This window comes from Falco cherrug, chromosome 6 (genome assembly GCF_023634085.1).
Source record: "Falco cherrug isolate bFalChe1 chromosome 6, bFalChe1.pri, whole genome shotgun sequence".
Lineage (NCBI taxonomy): Eukaryota > Metazoa > Chordata > Aves > Falconiformes > Falconidae > Falco > Falco cherrug.
In genome coordinates, this window is record NC_073702.1 from 77,245,219 (window position 1) to 77,262,669 (window position 17,451).

General features: G+C 40.3%; 1 protein-coding gene across 3 annotated transcripts in view; it reads right to left on the minus strand.

The window, feature by feature from the left end:
• Positions 1 to 537: 537 nt before the first annotated feature.
• The window catches only part of CLIC5 (chloride intracellular channel 5), a 93,870-nt gene continuing 76,956 nt past the window's right edge, over positions 538 to 17,451 (minus strand). For all 3 annotated transcript variants that reach the window (XM_055714297.1, XM_005441547.3, XM_027808678.2), the window contains 2 exons: positions 10,271 to 10,452; positions 538 to 8,026 (listed from right to left, as the gene is read on the minus strand). In XM_055714297.1, coding sequence (XP_055570272.1) covers positions 7,859 to 8,026; positions 10,271 to 10,452 — 350 coding nt within the window. In that variant the 3' untranslated portion in view covers positions 538 to 7,858. The remainder of the gene's footprint in view (positions 8,027 to 10,270; positions 10,453 to 17,451) is intronic.

Below are 17,451 nucleotides of genomic sequence, written 5' to 3' on the forward strand. Positions count from 1 at the left end.
CTTTGATCTTCAGGCTTTAGAACTGAAAACAGTCAGACAACAAAAATAAATCTATTGATCGCTAGATCATAAATTTCTAAGCAATACAGAGGAGGACCCTTCAATTAAAAGAAAAAAAAAAAAAGAAAGGGGGGGGGCGGGGCGGGGGGGGGCGGGGCAGGGCAGGGCGGGGTGTTTACCATCATATCTCTGAGGATTTGCACAGATGAGGACCCATTCTCCAGAAACCAAACCAAGCAGCTATTAGGAATTTTTTCACAGCTTCTGAAAATGCAGTCACGTGCACAAGCAGTCCATTTTGCACTAAGAAAGAGGGCTGCGCTGGGGCTTGGGGGTTTTCACCCCAGTTTCTTATGGTTAATAATGCCCAGTAACTTCCAGCACTAAACAACACAATCCACTCCTGGTTGATTTGAAACACGAGGCTTAGACACAAAATGGCATTGGAAACAAGAAGTGAGGCGGCGTTGCAGCTCAGCACACTTAAGGGAACATTTTAAAGCCATTTAGCAGGAGTTTATTGCTTCAGCACAGGAGTCTTTGAGCATTCAAGCACGACAGGGTGTGCATTGTTGTGCCAGAATTGCCCTCCTTGGGTGCGTGTGGTGTGCGGCAAGGGGCCAAAGGCTGTGTTTAAACGCACCCGCACGAGAAATGTGATTTAGGCAGAACAAAGCACAGTCCTGTTGTGCCTCCCCATGATTATAAAATAGATCTGTGTCATTATAAATAGAAAATGACTAGTGACAAAGATGCTGCTTTGACTTCCTTCTGAGGCCAAGCTCTTACGCTGCGGTTCCTGATGTCAGACCAATTTAGTGGCTGCGCTGCAGGCAAATGTGTCTGGTTCAGGGTTAGCTAGTCCACATCTCATGATGGCTTAATCTCATTTTGTAACAGCAGGGAATTCACTGTGGTCCTTCACGAGCAATGCTATCCATTCACCCAAGGATGGTCCTGGATGCCTTCCGAAATGCGCTGTGCCCACTGCAAGACTCAGATTGCTAAACAGCAAATTACCCTGTCCTTCAAAGAGAGTGCCAAACTATCTGGATCTGTGAAGCTGGGATCCTGCTTCTACACAGCTAAATGGTGTGGTTTCTGTTTATTCCAGCGGGAACAAAATCAAACACACAGAAATAATAGTGCTGTTTCAAGAGTGTAAGTTTTCCTCTTTGTGCCACCTTTCATCCCAACACACTTCACAGCATTATTCAATTAAATAATGCAGTTAAACAAAGTGAATATGCATATAGTTTCAATATTGTACAATAAGTAATTAAAAAAAAAAGAAACCAATGGAAATTAGAACTGAATCCTAAGTCCTTATTGCAATATCTGGAGTATTCCATTCATTTAGTCCTAAGCGTGCTCCTTAAAACAAACTGTAATCTTTCTGCTTAAATTATTTAATCAGAATCACACTTCTATATATATTTTATACCACAGTTTATTCCCAAAGCTGAGGATAACCACTCATTTCCTGAAAGCTCTTAAAAACTTCCTTAATGAAAAAGTAGAGAAATCTGCTGTTTGCAAATTCTATTTACTTATTGCTTACTTCCAAACTAAAGTAGTTCTTTTAATGAAAGGGGCAGGGGGGGGAAGTGGAAAAAAAAAAAGATTAATGTGGTGCCTTTAGCCATTTCCCAAATTCTTCAGAGTTTATAGACCTAGGGAGACAGGGAAAGAGCAACTTCTCAGCAGTGCAGCAGAATAGGCTGAAACGACCCTGTGAAACCCAAATGATTCTGGGAATTAAAGGATGTTCACTCCTGTTATGGTTCTACACTGCATACTGCTTTTAGGGCTCCCAGTAGAACCCATTAGCAATATCCAAGCCTTTCTGTTTTAATTTAATTTAATTTAATTTCCACCAACAAATTCCACCCTGTGGTGAGAATTGACAGTATCGTGTTGAGAACCATTAAAGCATATTTGGATTGGTTTTAGTCCATCTATATATATATAAAAAAAAAAAAAATTTCCCCACCCTTCTTAGTTTTCTTTAGACAAGTCACTTCATAATAAAAGCAAGGCAGACACAATGGATGCATCGTTATACTGTGGGGATACCACCATGGGGAGTGTGGCTGGAGATACAGCAGAACATGCCTTGGCATTACACTGCCAGCATGGCCTGGTCCCAGCTCCACTCTGAACCTCCCTGTGATAAACCGGAATGGAGCCTGACGGCACTGGTGGTGTCCCTCCAGTTACCACATGGCTGGTGTCCTTCTGCAAGAAGACCCTACATAACACTAATGCTTTCTTTTCTCCTTGAGTGTTTTCGGTTCTCTAAGGACATCTTCACACTTGACATCTTCATGCTCATGTAGCCTTGGGCTCTACTGGGAATTCCTATTGGGAATTCCCCCACTGGGAATTCTGCCACCAGATTTCAAAGGGAAGAGAATACTAATGCTCTTCATTAATATAGGCTTTTCTATCATGACTTTTAGGCCCCTCTCCAGGCAAGCAGGCAAGCACATGTTTAACATTAAACACATGAGTAGTCTCTATTCACGTGCTGCAAGCTAGAAATGCTCATTAGTGCTGGATCATGGCCCCAGCTGAGCTGCTAACACACTTCAGCTAGAGAGCCAGGCTGGAGAAAATTTGGCACCGGGACCTTTCATCATGGTTGCACCATCGCTGGCTGGGCAGCTTCAGCGTTTCCCACCCGAGGACTGCCACTCCAAGGGGTGATGGCTCATCCATTTGCAGCAGAGGCACGACCTGCTGCAGGGTGACAACATCATCACTGGGAGCTGGTTAGCTGATGAACACAAAAGACACCACATTCAAGTGCATCCTCTGGAGCATTTTCAGCTTTAGCATCTCTCCAATGAACGGTGAAAGGGGAATGATTTGGGGCAAATGGGGAATGTGACTGCTGCGGTCTCTGAGACACGGCTGACTCCCATCACGCTGCACGGGGAGTGCCTGAGGGGTTACATGGGGCTCTTCAGACCTTCATGTCACACCTAAAACATGGACTGATCAAGCTTTGAAAACCAGCACTGGATGGGGTTTCTGTGCTTTCCTATGGCTGGAGAGTTGCCTGGGGCATGGGGCAAGGAAACAAAATGGATCAATGCTTTCTGCTGTCCCTGCCTATGAGCCAGAAGGAGAGAAAAGGGAGCAGGACCCCTCTCCTCCGCCCAGCACTGAGTCAGCGGGCTGTCACAGTTCAGTGCCAATACAAACCGGCAGATCCCTGCTGATCAAAGGAATTGGAAATTTTGTCATCCAGCAGGAATATCTCTATGAATCCTGGGGAAATTCCTAGGCAAAGCTGCCTTAAACATGGTGGCTTGTTCAGTTCTGTGCTGAAAATCACAGTCCAGACTAAACAGTCTATCACTCTTGGTTAAAGTATCCCAGATGAAAAGACACATTTTAAAAAAATGTTTTTAATACTGTTTTTTCCAAAAAAATCATTAACTCCATCAACTTCTCAACAAGTATAAGCCTCACAGCTTTCCTGCCTCCTCTGGAATGACTAGGGCATTGCAGACATCAAAATTAATGAAGAGATGAAAGATTCAGCAGAAAGGCAAAATCTTCCTGGAAAAATATTTCTTAATATCAAAAGAAATTCAAGAATAATGGGCATATCTAGCAGAATAATAAACAAATGAAAACTTCCTGATGTTTAAAAGAATACACATGAAGGAGGACACAAGACTTTGGGGTTATTTTTTTCTTTAAAATACCAATTCATTTTGAAAAGTGAATGCTTCCACGTGCTTCTGGGGCTTTACATAAGTGAGATTTCCACTGCCTACAGTTTTGCAATGCTTTAAACTCAGTTAATTAGCCAAACTCAGTCAATGCAGAAAGGGGGCTTCATCCCACAAGGCAGATGGGTTATACTAACCCACAGTTCCTCATGTGTCCATCCACGAGCACCCTGCTACTTAGCACTGAGGAAAAGGCAGCACAGTTATGGCCAACTTGGGAGTTGAATCTGAGCAGGGATGAGAGAGGAGGAAAGGTGGCTATGGGTTAAAATAAAATAAATACATATTCAGAATAAATGCTACATGTAATTCAGCTGAACTTTCTTGTAGGAAAGAAACATTTCTAGTTTCTTTGTGATATAGACTGTCATTCCTCGCTGTCAGTGGTTTCTCAGCTGATGAAAACACAGGAGTAACCTGTAGCTCTATATTCCACGCTAGATCTGACAAAGCAATAGCATTATCTGATTCTTTTTACTGGAAAAAACATTTTTGTCAGAAGTCCTCATTTAAACGGTCTTGAAACAAATACTTCTTTAGTCTTACCTGTACAGCAAGATGACCGTGGCAATTCAAATAGTCTAACAGAGAATAACAGTTACTAGTCTATGGGATTCTCCAGCACTCCCATACCACTGCTAATAGAAGAAAAATCAATATTACTTCCAATATGAATGGAGTGTTGGACTGACTGAATAGGGGGCTTTGAAATAAATATCTAAGAAATGTTTGGATGAAATGGACATCTTTACAGACATTTGGTCTGCATTTCTGAAATGTAGATGATTAAATCCACATTGTTGGCTTCTTCCCCCCCTGTGCTATGTCTTTCTTTACATCTTGCAAAAAATTTATGAACAAAGTTATTGTAAATCTGCAATGTCTGTCTTGTCACTTAGATTCTTTTCAGAAATGCTGCCTTGCCAATGTAGATATACAATCCTGTATGATTAATATTTATTACTTATAATTCTAAATACAATGGAAGGTCACCAAAAATACCCTGCCTTAAAGGAGTCTGGAGCCCTTTAAAATCTCACTGGTGACGGATCCCGAGTCTTGAGAACTGAGCTCAAAATCTCAGCAAAACACTTTTCTATGTAGGATTTCCAGTATTTCCTGCTTCTGACGATGGCTAAAGCCAAAAAGCACAAAGGTGAGCGAAAGTTACAGATCTGAGAACATGAGCTTGGATTTCAAACCCAAACAAAGGTCAGGAAATGCCTGAACCTGTCCATAATCTTGGATCTTGGATGAGCCTATAATAGAGTCATGAGTGAAAATGCAAAGATAGGATGCAGAGTGAGACTTGAATTCAGACAGAACAGGCACGGTAGCTGAAAGCTGTTTCATTTTCCTCATACTCTTTCTCATATCCATAAACACATTTTATTAAGATTTTTTTTGGGTGGTATTGCTAGAATAATGAAGATATTTACGATTTTTTTTATTAATTAAAAGGGTAGCTTAGGGGTTTTTAGATTTTATAATGAAATCCTAAAAAGATTTTAAGAACATGCAAATCATCTTAGAAAAAGCTCATTGAGCTAACAGCTCATTTTCTTTTTGGTATCAGCTTAACCATTTTTAAACATATTTTTTAAAAAGGAGATGTGATTTGATGTCATAGAGATTAACTGATTTTGATTTGGCCCTCTACTAGCAAAACTAAAGAAAGACGTATTAGAACATTTCAGAACCACAGGATTCAGCAAACTGGTGAAGATTCAGAGATGGAAATCAGGTCAGATCCTGAGCTGGTTAAATTACCCTGCCTGAGATCTGCTGGATGTTGGGACAATCTTCTTTAAGGAGCTAAATACAATAAGCACAGAGCACGATTCTGAATCTGCCTCTGCATCTTTATTCAAAGATTCACTGCAACTGTGATTAAGCAAAAGCCACTAACTGAAGTACAAACCTGGAAAAAGACAACTGAGAAAAATGCTGATCTTGTTGATTGTCATACTCCTAGCTAAATCATACTGAAAAAAATTCCCAGTGAACATTATCAGATAGAAGACTTTTCACTAGAAACTAATTTACTGAGTATTGCTAGTAACACTTCTCTAAGCAGACAAAGCCATCTTGACCGGTGTGCTGAGTGAAAACACAAAACCAGAAAGAAAGACTAAAAGGACCAAGTAAATTTAAATAAATAAATAAATAATTGCCATAATCAAAGAGAAAAAAAAATCACAAATAATTCCAATCTCATGAAGAAATGCTTTTAACAAGCCACATGTGCTTGTGCAGACACTTCTAATCTCATTAGATTTTTCTGGCTGCTATTAGTGTCCTCTGAGCCAGTTGATTTCTCAGCAATATTTTAAAGAGTGCAAGCCTTTGCCCTCCAGTCTAGCCATTGTTAAAATAGCCCATTCTAGGAGAAGACTTGGGAGTTCACGGATTTTCTTCCAAGATTTTGAAAGTTCAGAACAAATTGACCATTGCATGCAAAACAATAGTCAACCACAAACTATCTTCACAGTCAATGAGCAACATTCTGCTCCCAGCTGGGCTAGTGTGAAAAGTAGAATAATCCCACCAAAGCAACAGGATGGCTTCAGACTGTCATCAGCATCACACGGCAGAGGCTGGCTTTCAGTGCTGTCTCCAGTCCTCCAGCTCTCTGGCTGCAAACAAGCCTCCTGCAAAGTTCCCCTTGGTCACAGCTCACCAACTTGGGGTTCCCCTCAAATCAGTGCAGCTCTAGAAGCTCTGATCAGAAGGGAAACCACATCAGGTTACAGCTCAGCTTTATCTTTGAAAACAACAATAAATCCCCCCAAAAAACTGAAAATCATGTTTCATGCAAAAGAAATGTCATTCTGAATTTGCTAAACTAATGTGCAAATAATCACTAGTATAAAGGAGATTGTGTCAGGAAGACGCTACAGATGATAGAACAAAATAATCACTTTTAGAAAACAATCCTAATTCAGAATTGTGTAACCTGGACCGGTAAACCCCCGATGAGAGGGACTAAGGCATCATGCATCGATTTCTTCTAGCATACTTGCTGAATTTCTGGCTGGAAATGTGCATCTCTCTGTTTTAGCCTGCCCTCTTTGAGGCTTTCAGAACAAACTTCTCCTGGGGTGAGATGATGAGTTCTTGAAAGTGACCCATCTGGAGCCCAGCGCGAAGAAAGCGCTTCCCCTGCCTGGAATTTGAGTGCAATGACAGCTTTCTCCTGCCTATCCAAGTTTCCCAAGATAGCAATTATAAAGGAACTGGCAACCATACAGTCAAGACGACAATATCCTACGCGGTTTGGTTAGCTGTGCCAATTCTCTCTATAGTCGCTGCAGTCAATATGCTGCCCCCGTTATTGCTGTGTCTGTGTGTCTCTACCAAATAGCAGATCCACTGGACATTTTGGCACAAGCCCCACTCTTCCAAGGGCTGCCTGCTCAATTGCTCATTCACTCTCTTTTGCTTTAGACATTCGGATCCAACAACATCATGCAAATTTTATGCAAAGTAGCATCTGCAAGTCTGACATATTCGCTCAGGCTTCCCCCTTTTGCGCCAAGTTAAAAATAAATAGCCTATAAACTCTCAGGCCTGCTAAGATAGAATGTGCATTTAGAGAGTTTTTTTTAAAATACAACCGCTAAGAACATTTCTCCTTTAGGGTCAAACTCCTTCCCCTCCTCCTATTTTGTTCCTGCCTCAAGATTATCAACAGCACTGGGGGGAAAAGCATCTTTGAAATAACCTACAGAAGAACAAGTTCTATGTGTTCCCAACTCTCTTACTTAAAATTTCAGCTAATATCTTATTTATAAAACTCCAAAGAATACAGGTGGTGATATACCCCCAACATGAAACAAGAAACTAGTAAAGTAGATTAATTTCCAATACTGATTGCAAATAATACTAGTTGAGACAGATTTTAGGTTCAGATTTCAAAGGGTCTCCACACAAACACCCCACTAGAGCTGCCTTCTCTGTTCTCCAGGGAGAAGCAAGTGTGTCCCTGACCAATACACTTGAACAGGTGAAATCATAGGGATGCCAACCAGATATCATAATGATAAAGTATATCTTAAGGCAACAAGGAGAAGAGTCTATAAAAGGGGATACTGAGCCATCGCTGAGGTCAGTTAGGACTTGCTGAGCCGCTTGGCCACATCTGCATAGGCTTGCTCAATTTCTTTGTCCGCTGCACAGGTGTTGATGAATTCATCCCTGGCGTATGCATTCTTCAGGTACCGCCACAGCCCCGTCATCTCTGTCGGGAACTCAAAGTTGCGGTATTTCTTTGCAACAATCTAAACCAAAGATAAAAGAGAGAAAAAAAGCACCTTGCTAGTGATATATCTCCCAATTCCCTTTTAGAAAGCTTCTTCTTACACTTTCTTGTCATATAATTAATAGCAAAGGAAATAAATGTTTGGAGACTTGGGACTTAAAATAAAAAAAGCCTGAAAAACGACTGTTGGTTGACCCCTGTCTTGTAAGGACGCTCTAAATCAATGACCTGGCTGCTGTCACCAGATTATGACTTTTATGGTACCTGACGTTCATTAATTTTACGGTATTGTTTTTTGGTGTTTTTTACCAGTCTTAAGTACATCACTTAACACTGAGACAGCACAGAAGAAAGAGCTGATCAGCTGAATCATAAAAAGGAAGACAGATTTAAGAGAAAGCCATTAGTCACAATTACATGTAACATATTTTCATATTCCTTTTTAACATTGTATTATATTTTATATATACTGTATTTCTATTTTTAATATATGTAATATATTTTGCCTGGCCAATGGTATCAGAGGATGTAACCACCTACAGCTGTTGGAAGGCTGTATCTGTTCATGAAAAATTCAGGGTGGTATGGGTACTGTGACTGAGAAACCAAGATGATTTAGCAGACATTAGAAACAGGAGTATTAGGACAAACTGGGGAGAAAATGTTTACTTCAAAACTGTTAAGACTAGGAAATTGTCTATCAAGGGAAATTTTTGATTTCTAAAAACACTCAGGCCCTTATTCAGGAAAATAGTTAAGTACGTACTTAATTTTAAGCACCTGTACGGTCCCATTGAAGTCAGTGGGACTAATCTGTGCTTAAAGCTAGTTGGTTGGTTAAGTAGCTTGCTGGATTGGGCTATTTCAGTTTTCCTGTAAGAATATACCATATATAATAATCCTGTGGTGACAGAATGAACTAGCTGATAGGAAGGGATGGATTAGCTGACTTAATGAGTGCTTCCAATCTCTAATTTTTCTGACAGTATAAAATTGTTCTTGGGCATAAATTACATACATATGTGCCACAGAGTTCCCCTTTATTTTTAAAGCACATGGTAGAGCTGTTTTCCGTCTCAGATTTCTTAGGACAGTCATGTTCTCAGAAATGACTGTGATTTGTTTTTATTACCAGGATCCACTTGGTATATGCAAGTCCAAATTCTGTCCTAAACTGCATTTAATTAAGCGTTCTTGCCTTCAATGATGTTTCACGCACACATGGGGAAGATAAAACCTGCTGGGCAACTTAAGTCAAGATTTTCACGATTTCCAGCACACATCTTCCATCAAATGAAAAAATAATTTACCCTTTTCTTCCATCTGTAAAATCCTTTTCAGGCAATATCCTATGGCTATACTTGTCTCAGAAAGATTTTAATTCTCTTTTGACATCTTTCATTTCATCCCAAGGAGACAGGAACCAATAAGAGGCTAGACACTCATTTTGCATTTTCTGACTGCAATGTCACCAATGAAGACGAGCCAAAGAAAGAGCTAAACCTGTGAGGATATTATCACATTTCTTATCTTGTGACTTATGCACTTTTTAAAAAACTTTGGGTTTTTTTTTTTTCTTTTTTGCATGTGTGCAGTCAGCTCCCAGGCTCTGTTTATGTTTTGGCTCATGGAGCCAAAATAGATGCATGACTTGGCATTAATTCCTAGCTTTCTTGCTTGCCAAGGTCTGCCAGGTACTTGCTTTATTCTAAAGAAACATGTCATCTGATAAATTAAATAAATACAGCATTTAGAAGTCAAGATGATGTACACCATTTGCACTATACCAGCGACCACTGTACATCTTAAATCCTGGACCTTGGCAGTGACTTTGATTTGTTAGCTTGTCTGTGTGAAATACCAGCTGCAACAAATATTCCCCCAAAAGATGGACTGCTTCTCTTAAGTTACAAATGGGTGGGGACTGACTAAAGTTTTGACATCTCTCTTAAGAATAATGGGAACTAATTAATAGGAAAGTCTGCTGTTACTTGCAGCAGGGTATAAATAAAGACAAGATAACTAGATCTCAATATTGTCTTTGTCAGTAATTCGTGATGGGACAGTTTCCCCATGTACTAAATACAAAGATGCTTAAGTTAACCTATAGGAAATATTAAGAAGCAAAAGTGTGTTTCAAACTGCTCTTCTAGGACTTAATACACCTCTGCTGAAATACACATCGGCTTCAGGAGTTGGCTGTTGGAGGAGGGCACCTCATTGTCAGATAAGGCTTCTTGGACCATCACATGGTATCTTTTACCTTGACAACATGGAGTTTCGGCAGAAGGTTACAGTCAGCAAGAGTCAGGTCATCTCCATCCAGAAACTTGCGTTTAGACAATTTCTCCTCTTCGGTGCTGTCTGCATCAATCTCCTCTGGCAGAGGGGTTCTCAGATAGTCATCCAGCTTCTTCAGAGCCTTCACCAAACCTCTTTCAAGGGCTTTGCCAAAAAGCAATTAATAAGTGATTAGGGCAGAGTAAGAATTATTTAGAAAGACTCATTGTCAATGGCTATGGTAGTATCTACAAAAAAACCAAGAACCATTTATTGGTTGTTACAATGTGCTCCAATGCCTACACAATCTGATGACCAGCAAGGTCTGCTGGAGGGTAAAGCTCATCCTGCAGTGGAAAAAAAGGGGCACAGGAAACGGTTGTGCCATCTCTTCTCCTGACTAGCACACACAAAAAACAAAAAACAAACCCAAAACTAAAATAAAACAGACAAAAAAAACCCCTCCACACCCCAAAATAACAAACAAACAAACAAACAACAAAAAAGCAGTGAAAGAGATCATGGAAGGAAAGAACAGCTTGTCAGTATGATACACCAATAAACCACATATGCCCTAGGATATTCTTCTAGGCTGTTGACGCCACCACCCAGTAAACTAGAGCCCTATATGCCACTACTTTATTTATGTAAGCAGCTAGGTAGGACTGTAAAGAAGCAGAATTTTCCAGCATTACTTCAGTTACAAGAAGTTGTAGTTTTACTGTTTTTAAACCCCTTCCAGAGTAATTAAAGGCAATAGCAGTAATTCCAAAGATGCTAACCAGAGCTTTACAGAGCTGGAAGACACACTACAATTGAAATGAAGGTAATATAACAATAATAAAATACAATGCTACACAAAAGAGATGAGATATTCAGCCACTGCTAAGATCACACACACTTCAGGTTCAAGTTAGGTGCAAGTTCTCTTTTTGGTACGTCTCAAACAGGGTGTCACAATGGAGAGGAGGCTTTGAACCTCTCCAGTTACTAAAGCCCATGCCCCACACTGCTACTGGCTACAACTAATTCCAGCCTTTAAAAGCCACTTAGACGTAATATACAGCAGAGTCCAATTTTTTTTTTACTTTTAAAATATCAACCTAGGCACAGAATTTGTGTTTTTACGCTTTACAGGCAGGATAATAGAAAAACTTGCTTGCAATAATGCACTTACAGAAAGCTGAATGACTGTAACGCAGGTTTGCATGCTATTGAAACTGCAAATGCTCTGGGGCAAGAAGGGCCCTTTGCATCTCCGTTTGAAGGGTGACAAGCACGATGGGGTCCTGGCCCCCGACAAGTGCCCTAAAATGCTAAAGTAATATAAACAAGAAACAGCAAGAATTTACAATGTGAAAAAATAACAACATGACTCACGGGCTTAGGGCCAGAATTTCAGCTGGTGAAAATTACCTGCAGTGATTTATACCTGCTGCAGATCTGGCCTGGAGTCAGCATTTAAGGCCTAATCCTGTAAAATCTTATATCTCTGAGCAACTTACTGCTGTTTCACGTAGGGGAAACTACTCAATGCGTCAAATTAATCAGGTAGCATAGTGCTACAAGGCCTGTGGAGATAAATATATTTATGGAGCGCAACGCAAGCTTCAAAGGGCTGCAGCGACCGCCCTGCATAGAGCAGCTTGCTGGTGCAGGTAGCCACACCGGCCCTGCTGTCAGCTGCCCCTGTGCTTTTGGCACGGAGGGAAAGGCGGCCCGCACAGGGCCACTGAGAGAGCAGGAGCTGAATGCCACAGAACATGGTTCCTCTGCTGCCCTAACATCCATTAAACCTTGTGCCAGTGGTGGAAGTCAGATTAAGCTGCCTGATGTCTTGCTCTCACTGAAGCCTCTTGGCCAAGCACCAGGGAACCATACCAGCTCTTTTGTGGCTGGCTCTTAGACACAGTGGCAAATCCTGGCTTAATTGATTGACTGGAGAAATGACTGCTATCCAACTGAAAACACCCCAACAAACATAGAAGGGAGGGAAAGAATTTCATTTCTGAAAGCAGAACATCTAAAGCGACTGAAGTGCTGCCATCCATAAAACAAAAGTGTTGCCATCCCTTATTTAATCGATTCAAATTGAATTTTGACACTGACATTCTGCTGTCAGATGCTGGCAGTGGTGTCTTTAATTGTCTGCAGCTGTGCTCTGCCGCACAACTTCTACTGAAGGGTAATAACTGCATAGCGTGTAATATACCCCCATGTGGCAACGCTCAAAAGATTTAGCAATCTCTTTTTAGTCTGACCCGTAACACCTGTTGAATAGATAGTTCTCCTTCTCTTGGTCAGCCTCAGACTATGTCCTCTTACAATGCATTCATTTAGAGACAATGGAATCCAATTATTGCGATTTAATTGATTTTGCTCATCCAGATTTTAGAGTACTGGCTTAATGCTGAGCATTTTCCAGTACCCCCTTCACCCAGTAGGATCGTTGGTTCTTCGAGTCATCTGTGCAATCCTTCCAGTATCAGTAGTACATTAGATGCTTTGTGCTAGCCCATGGGGTCAGTTACATGTGTGTACAAAGACAGAAGTGGCAGGTGAGATGTGTTTATATATCTTTTCTGGAACTTATTAGAGTTGGGATTATTTTTTTGCTCTTACTGATATATCAAAGTGCGTCATGGCTGTCTCAAAAACAATGCCTGGAGTGAAGCCTATTTGTGACAGTGGGAAAAACATCTATCTGAATTCATACTTGGCGCTTGCATACGGCAGCTTAAGGCCAGAAATAATTCTATGTTCAGGGTTCAACACATCTGTGACCTAATTCACAGGATCTGCTGGAAGCCACAGGATCCTGACATCTCACAGTGAAATCATCACATGGTCAGGACCATTTCATATCCTGATAGCCAAGAACTGGACCACTACTTGTGGAACCAATGACCCCCTCAAATCAATCAAAATTTTTCTGATACTAGTAAATCTCTCAGAACAGCCATGAAAATAGAAGAGTAGTGAACAAGGGAGAACTGCCTTTCTTCCAGCTGAATAGTGGCAGAATTTTGGAAAACTAAGAGCATTAAAATCCTACAATTGCCAATTCAAATGGAGCTGAGGTGCACAGGATCAGATTTTCAAAGCCTGTTGATGGTTTTCAAGTCACTCTTTGAAATCTATATGCAAATCTCCATGTTGCAAATCCTACTCTCTAGGTGCCCTGACACATTCAGATTTATCTATATGATTTGAAGTCTTATGTTCCTTGAGAGAAATCAATTGCTCAGGGAAATCCCCACTCAAAGTAGGAGGATGCACAAAAGAATCTCAAAAATATTGAAGAAAGAGGCTTCTAAGCACCACATCTCAGAGACAGACAATGTCTAGTGCTGGCATGGGTGGGAGAACCCACCTTATGTTTGCATTCAACAGTGACCCTCCAGAAGACAGAGGTATCAAAAGCAGGTCAGTTTTCTTCTTTCTTGCAAAAAAAATTGGGAGAAGTACTGGGATTTTACCAGTGGTATAGGGAAAGCATTTTCTTGGAAAGTGGACAACTGAGTTTCAAATGCCTTTTCAACATGATATCAGCCCACAGCTGCCAGATGAGACCCCACCAGCAGAGTACCAGGTAATTTGTACAGCTCTCGTGTTGACCTGTTTCACTTTCCATAAATGACTCAACATTCAGTAAATCATGACTGAAGGCTGACACCACAGGTAAAAGTCAGAAAAACAAACTTGTTTTCCCTCTTGTCTGGTTGATATTTAAGCATTATGTGAAAGGTGAAAAAATGTGAACATAGACCAAGAAATAACCTCCTCAGAATATCCTACAGATCTGAAGATTTTGAGACTCTTGCTGAGGAAAGAGATGTCTGGGTTCATATTACTGAGCAAACTCAGCAGAAGAAAGATTTAATTTAATCCTCCCATACCTTGGCTATTTTGTGAAAATCTGGATGACTCTAAACATTGCCTCCACTGAGAACATAGGGGACAGCAGGTACGCACCAGGGCAGGGGTATTGTGAGTACCAGTCACAGTGCTAGACTGAATTGCAGACATTTTAAAAGATGTGACTAAGTAAAAAGTGACTAATTCCCCACTTGTGAGCATACTACCCACAATGAATTTCTGAAGTGGCTAAGCAGCTAATTCCCTTGGCAACTTAACCAATGGAAACATCATTAAATAACTAAATAGGTTTGCTGATAACAGCTGAGGCTTCACTGCAAGTCAATGGGTGGGATTAATCTTCCTTAAAGGGAATAAATTAAATGAGTCGGTTTGAATTAAACACCCTGAGCTTCCTCTGTAGTCAGTGGAGTTTTCTCCTCTACACTTGCTTTAGGTGACCCCTAAATCAGCTGTGTGGAGAACTTTTCCTGAAGTTTCTCATCTCAGCCTTGCATTGTCTTGGTAATACCAGGGTGGAGGATTCAATATTACAACGCCAAGTGGAACTATGCCTGGGAATGTGGCTCTGTGCTGCTTTTGAAATTTCTACCTCCAATTGCTTCCCCACCCTGCAGACTTTCATTATGAACTTAGAGATCCTAAATGTGACCAGCTCCGCAAGAGGAGGCCTGTCATCAGTTTAACTGTGCAACAGCTGCAATGTCTGAACCCCTGGAAGCCATCTTTCCAGACAGTGAAATCATCGAGCACAAAGGTACTAACATCATATTGCCTCCACAGTGATTTATTTAACATAACTTCCAATTCCAAGAACTTCTACCGGTGTATATACAAAATCGATCGTGGAACCATCTCTCTCACCCTTCACTATTTCATTCTGAGCTACTTATGCAGCCAAAGACAGCCTACAGCAATCATAGCCCTGCCATGTCATTCCACCAATAGTAAACAACAATATTAATAAAAAAAACCCTCACGAGCTCTTTGTGATTTTCCTTCTGCCTTAAAAACTATGCTTTTATACAACTTTACTTAGGAATCCTGAGTTAGAAGCCAGAAAAATAGCACTTTCCAACCTCAAAGCAACCACAGAACACTTAATGAATGTATTACCATCTGTCAAATGCACAGGGTGAGGTTCAATTTAGCTGATGATACCTAATTCACAATGACGCTCTGTTTTCAGCAAAAGGTTACTTGATGTTGAACAATGAGATTAACAAATCCTGACATGCACAGAAATACAAATAATGTAACAAAAGTTAATAATTGGCAAAGTTGCGCTCTTGGTTACACCGACATAAAAGAGGAGTAACTCCACATTGTCAACAAGCTATTCCATATTTGCTCCAGTTCAACCAAGAACAGTCCTTGGCTCTGTTACTCAACTCTTCAAGCTAAAACTTCCTTAAACTATTAGCCTGTGCAACTATTTCCAGGGGACAAAGAGAAATCCTTGTGTCTTGAAGTACTTATACCACAACTGAACAAAACATTGGAAAATGTAATGCATGGAGCAATCCTGCAAGTCAAGGGGAGGGCCAGATGACAAAGATTCATTACTAGGTACTCAGGGTGAAATTCTGGCCATACCAAAGACCATGGAAGTTTTGCTGTTAGGATTTCTCCAGCAGCTTTTAAAGCCAAAAGGGACTATTATAATCAGTTAATCTGACCTCCTAAATAGTGCTGGCCATAAAACTTCCAGCATCATCGGTCGTTTCCATCTCTGTTTTCTGTGGGTCAAATAAGGCTGAAGCAAAATGGAAAGTAACTAGAAAGTAGTAAAAGAAAAATGGTTTGGAAAAAGTAAAACTGATTCAGGCTGCCCACGCCCACAGCATTTGCAGAGGTCAGACAAGGACTCTTCTTCCCCTTCCTTGAACTCCAAATATTTCCTTCCTTGTTTAATGCTGGGACGAGGAGAAACAGCAAAGCAGACAAAGCACATAAATGCCAATCTCTGTGGCCTGAAGGAGCCACTGGAAGGCAAATCATTCCATCCTAAAATAGTAGCCTAGGAAAAGCTGAATTACCACCAGAGGAGCCTCTCTCTCTCCCTCTCTCTCTCTGTCCTTTGAGAACAGGCAGACTGGCTACCTAAATTTAAAATAGCTAAAATTAGGTGAGATGACTCCTATTTTATGTGTCTGAGTAGGGCCATTTGCAGGATGAGGATTTTACTTGATAGTTATTATGGGAAGAGAAGCAAAGCACAGAGGGCACAATAAAAGCAACAAGAACAATTGATTCTTTGGCCAAATTGAATATAAAAACTATTTGATTTATGTTAAAAGAAAGTAAAACTAGTTCAATTTTTCAAACAAGATTAAAGCGAAGTAACATAAGATTTCCAAACATACATGAAAACAAAAAAGTGCCATGTTTTAGGATGGTTGGTTAAGTAAGTCGTGCCTATATGTTCTGTCATTTTCACATCACTTTTGAAATATTGGTAATCCTCAAAACTACTACGTCATTTCCAAATTAAAAAGAGAATAACCTTTTGCTCCAAAAAGTTTCAGAGAAAATACTTTTACTTTTCAAAACAAGTCATTATTCACCAAATTCAACACACATTTGCCAATTATTGAGGTTACTCACACCACCCATGGCATTTCTTGTCAAATAAACATTTTGTCACAAAGTATTTTCTCCAAACCAAAGTAAAATATATATGGCCTTCTTCATAAGTGAATACCACTCAAAGCACAGTGACAACAAGGCTTCAAAGTCATTGACGCCCAGCAACATAATGACTTTTGTAGCCATACGCTGAAACCACCTGAGACTGACCTCGGCAGAACTGCAAGTTTCTTAATTGTCAAGCCCAGGCAAGTTCAACAAACAATGATCCATGTACAAAAATGAACAATGATTCCTGCTGCTACCTTGGATCATTGATTGATGCTTTTCCTTTTTACTGCTTTCTTACACTGCCCTCCAATAAGATTTATCCTGTAACACATGCAAATGAACTTGGTGAAATACGCAATGAGGGAAGAAGGGGAACAGTACATAAATATTCACAGTCTCACGCAAACAATCTGAGATTTATTTTTCCTTTAAAAAAACAAATCACCTTTCCTGATCACTTCCAGATTCAGAGAGTTTGATATTATATGAGACCCAATACTGTTTTCTTGCAGGAGAGGGAAACCAGCTAAGAAACAGCAATTTAAGGTAAGAAAATAGTATCTTTTTACTAGTCTGACAGTCTGATTAAAGACCAAGGATTCATATTTTCATTCTCTTTTTTCTCCATCCTGCTCATTTTTTTCA